Raw genomic sequence first — 4,875 nt, 5'->3', positions numbered from 1 at the left:
CGCCCACGAGCCCCGGCTACCTGTCCTGTTGTCGAGCTGCTCAATAAACACGCCGGGAGTGGGAGAGGGGGAGAGTTGACAGGGCTTCGCATGTCCTATAGGAATGCACCGCAATTATTTCCAATCACAATTAACCTGATTAGAATAATGGACAGGAAGTGTCCCTCTGTAGCTAATGCAGTTTGGCATCAGCTGACTGAAATCCTTTGATAATTTCTGCACAGATGGCTGGGCTGAAAGCAGCACTTTTTTAATTATTATTTTCATGGTCTCTTGGTAGGCCAAAACCTCGACACCGACAACAGACCTCCCCATTAAGGCGGACGGCGCCAACGTCAACATCACAGCTGCCATTTATGACGAGATCCAACAGGAGATGAAAAGGGCCAAGGTATCTCAAGCTCTGTTTGCCAAAGTGGCTGCCAATAAAAGTCAGGTGAGTGGTAGCGGGGAGATTTCGGTGTTGCGGGGCTTTTTGGGGGTTTGTTTTTAAAGCAAACTCTAGGCTTGGAGCTAGACCTATCTCCTCCTCCCACCAATAAAAATACATCTGTTCCTACAATAATAATAATCTTCGTCTCTGGGGAACCTGTCGTGTTTTTGGCTCTTGCCTGCTCAAGTGGTTTCCTTTTCCCTTTTAAAATAGGCTGAGGAGAGGATCAGCTCACAGCCAAGCTCTTTCTTCCCTTTTGTACAAACACGCCTGTCTTTTCCCACTTGTGGTATATAACTTGCTCCTCTACTAGTGGGACAAGGACCTTTCAAAATGATGGTATCATCGTTTGGCAGGTAAAGAAATTGTTTTCCTAAGTGATTAACTGGGGGAAGGCAATGGGAAACCTCGTATTAGGCAGGTGTTTCCTTTTTTTTTTTCCCCCCAAGTTGTATGTGCTGCATACGGTATTGCTCTGTGAATAATTCACATCAGATCCAATCATTTTTACAAAAAAGCATGAAAGGGCATTGCAGTGAGTTCTCCTGGATTAATTTCCACCTTGGGTGTAAAAAATACATGTGGGCAAACCTAGGTCGGGGTGAAATTCTTGGAAGAGAATCCATTAATTTAAAAATTTCATCCAACTCTTTAAAAAAATATAACTCACCAGAAGGGATTTTGTGGAAAGGAGGACAGACAGGGTTTTTTGTAGGTAGGGCAGCGAGTGGATTGGACACCCTTAGAACGAACTGTTTACTCAGTGAAGAGAGCTGCTTCTGATCCTGGATGAAATTACTCGGTTGTGCTAGAAGAGGGAGTCAATATGCACACAAAAACGCACACATGTGTCTGTGACAGCGAGGGAGCAGGGTAGAAGCATCTAGATGCACGCGCTCTGCAAAATACTGTGTTTTCCTCTCTGCAGGGAAACAACATTGTAGGTCACTAAAGCAGATGTAAAATAAGAGGTTGAAATGCGTATAAACAAAGCATCAAAAGCTACCAAAGCGCCTGAGAGATCCTTGTCCTTGTTGAAGGTATTTGTGCCCTGAGACATGGAGGTCTGATTCGTTTTTCCTTCCTCATGTAATCATTCATTTTTTCTTTGCTTTTTGCTTTCTCTTGTCAGGGTACAGGGGTTACAGTCCACAACCCCTCTACGCCCCAACAAAATCCCAGGCACAGTATGAAATACATAAAAGGAAAATACCATAGAACCCTCTTAAACTGTTAAATGCATAAAAATCTCATGTACCACATGGCAAAATATAATGAGAACTGGAGCTGTTAAACGAATAAAGCTGTTAAAAGCATAATGCCACTTGGCACAACTACTGTGCATTTAACGGTTTTCCACTGTGTAATAAATGACATATGTGGTAAACGTGCAGTAAATATAAAAACTGCACAATTGATTTTGCAAACGTGCCCCTTATTCTTTACTCCATGCAGATATCAAAGTTCCACCCAGAATCCGGACTGGACAGCTTTTAATAAGGAGCATTTAACGCAGACTGAACGCCAGCCTCTCTGAGGTTTGGCTTAAAATTGCCTGCAAGCTTCCTGTCATTATACGGCGGCTTCTTGAAATAGAGAGGGACTGAACCACCCAACAATAATTTGGGTGGCTCACCAGCTTTAGTCTGCGCCAGCTTGAGCGCGCTTCCCTGGCAGCACCGCGCACCAGCACCAAAACAAAAATAAGCTCCGTAGTCTTTCGCGTGGAAAAAGAGCAGGGTGGGTTTTGAAACCCGATGCAGAAGGTGGAGAACGGGGCCCACGACGTTTGAGTGTGAAGCGAAGTCGCCACGCACAAAGGTTTTACTTTTCCAGGGCGTGAAGAAGCGTTTCGATGTTTCTTTTGTTTTGCGGCCCTGCCAAAGCCGCGCTCCCCGGGGTGACCGTGCTGAGATGTCGTGCGAGGCGCAGAGAAGCCGTAGCCAGGAGCTGTAGTGTTGTGGGGCAGAAGAGAGAGGCACTTTGAAAGAGGGGAAAAAAGAGCTAGTCAGGGTTTGCGTGGACTCCCCGCCAAGGTTTGTTCACTTGCTGTTCTCCCCAGGCCTGGCTTGCGTTGCGCTGGCTTCCTCTATTATTCCCTCACCCCAGACTACTGAGAGGCTTCCAGTTTGCTAACAAGGCATGTGTTATGTTGGGCACTGCTGTTCTGTCAACAGCAATCCACGGTGCTGTGAGATCGTCACAGTTTTAGCAGCCAGTGAATCTCCGACAGGGCTGTTTTGACATTTTATACACAGGGCTGTGTGTCATGTACCCGAGAGAGCACCCAGAGCCAACAGAGGCCTCAGTTCATCTCTGCGTGCACAGGAAGAGGGGTACCCACCGAGAGCGGCTATTGCAAGTGGCATCCGCTCCACTAGTGGAGCTAATTGATCTCTGATTTAGCAAATAGCCGTCTTTATTCTTAAGTCGTGTCAAAGTCTCACTGGGGCAGCTGCTGGAAACTGAGCTCTCAAATCACAGAGCTCCCAAGTCAACATAAATGCGAGGAACCCCACGGAGGTACCAAGGTGGTGTGGTGAGACTTCTTTAAGGGAATCCAGCTTCATAATCAGATCTCAAGCCATTCATTTTAGACTTTGACCTGTTCATCACTTACCTTAATATGCATTTTGTTCCTTGAAGCTTGCACCTAGACATTTTTAACTTAGTCTGCAAAGTGCTGTGCATCCCTTTGTGTTTCTGAAGGCAGCGCGAGCTGTGAGGGGCTCGCTGCCCCCCGAACACAGCCCGAAGCTGTCAGCCTGTTTCAGTTGCCAGCTGTTAGTGACGTACCCGCAGGACAGCGTGCTTCTCTGGGCACGCTGCCTGCTAGTGCCCCTTGTCCCTTCAACGGCTGAATCTGGGACTGCTCCTACCACATTGGGAGTGTTTCTGAGTGGGGCCAGAACACCAGGACTAGGTTTCCCATCTGCAGCTTGGGCTCTCCTGGTTATATTTAATTCACAAGGAGAAGGGTTTCCGATGTGCCGTTTCAGAGAGGTTTGGGTGGCCTGTGTGTCACCAGAGCTGGGCAGCGGGGTAGGCAGAGACTCTGACTTTGGATTGCTGCAGGTTTGGACTGCCAGTCGTGGAAACTGTCTTCTACATCCAGTTCTGCAGCTGCTCTGCAGTACGACTTCAGGAAAACCCATTGCCCCTGTGACCATGTGCCAGCACTTCTGTAACTCTGTGCAGCATCGTCACGCCTCCGACCTCTGCCAGGGAGAGTCCTCACAGAGGCTGTGCTGTGCTCAGCAGGTGTTTCGTTTCTTAGTCTGTGCAGAATGAGGTTAGGAATGTAGTTTTGTTTGTAACAAGTGGTCACTATGAAAATAAGTAGCGGGCATAGGTGGCTGGAGCCCCGAGGGAGGGTAAAATTTGTATGAACTTGGAGACCCAGGGCAAGAGACTCCCCTTAGTCCAGCTGGGGGGCTGTGGGGAAGCAGGGCACACGCTGCTGGGGACCTGCGGGGCTAATGGAGGGGCCTGACCTTCAGCATTCCAGTGGAAACAAAAAATAAACCCTTGAAACTGAAATTCTTCCTCAAGGGACTGGAATTTGTTCCAGTTGCATCACAGTAAAGCGAGAGAGACCCCATGGAGCAACGCTGGAAAAAGCGTTAAGCTGGCAAAGCTCAGCCTCCGGCTTGTATCTTTGCCCTCTTTAAAAATGAACAAACGAAGAATAAACTTAACCAGGGGCTGGAGGCTGGGGCAGAAAAGCCCCTTCGGCAGAGGCCCTTCTGGTTAAGAGAAACCCAGGATTAGGGCTGGCAGTTGCTACACAGTTCCTTGCCTTTCCTCTGACTTTTCCTGTTGGGATCCCTGCCAGGATTGTCTGGGGCTGTTCTGCTCGCTGGATCTCAGCACCATGGCCACCTGCCTGTGCCTTCCCCTCCTGCCGCGCGCTCGAGAAGAAAACAGAGGTGCTGTGAGAGGGATGAGCTGTGTCACTCTCGGGCAGGGTTAGCTCTAGAAACCCCTTGATGTGTCCTTCCCTTCCAGCTTATATTCCCTGATTTGATATGATGGGATGCCTTCTCTCCCCCTTTTAGCTTATAATGGGTATTTTCTGTGCCCTTAAACTAATTAGTTTCCAGTGATGATGAACAACAGCTAGAAGAAACAGCTGGTGAAGATGCATAGCGTGTATAGCGTGTGCTACAGGGCACTTCTCATTGCTGTAGCGTCTCGTTGCCTTTATGACGGTGTGAATCTCCACAGCTGGGGCATATCCTTTTTGCTGGTGTTTTGATGTTCTTGTTAGATATGGAGGAAATACGGAAAGACGTTTTTCTCCTTGACCAAACTTACAATTTCTTTGAAGTACCTTTGGACGTTCGCTGCCTTTTTACAGGCTTCTCCGTGCGGTCGCAGTGTGGCCCCGGCGGTGTCCAGCCCCTGCAGCAGAGCACTGGCCTGTGAGCAGCCGAGGGAAG

At 48.4% G+C, this 4,875-nt stretch overlaps 1 protein-coding gene across 1 annotated transcript in view; it reads left to right on the top strand.

Annotated features, from left to right (window-relative positions):
- Positions 1-4,875, top strand: part of SATB2 (SATB homeobox 2) — a 98,398-nt gene that overhangs the window by 66,545 nt on the left and 26,978 nt on the right. Inside the window, exon 7 of the mRNA XM_009866319.1 lies at positions 281-436. Coding sequence (XP_009864621.1) covers positions 281-436 — 156 coding nt within the window. The remainder of the gene's footprint in view (positions 1-280; positions 437-4,875) is intronic.

This window comes from Apaloderma vittatum, unplaced genomic scaffold (genome assembly GCF_000703405.1).
Source record: "Apaloderma vittatum isolate BGI_N311 unplaced genomic scaffold, ASM70340v1 scaffold19423, whole genome shotgun sequence".
Classification (NCBI taxonomy): domain Eukaryota; kingdom Metazoa; phylum Chordata; class Aves; order Trogoniformes; family Trogonidae; genus Apaloderma; species Apaloderma vittatum.
The sequence above is the reverse complement of the archived record's forward strand: the minus strand, read 5'-3'. Positions and strand labels throughout refer to the sequence as shown.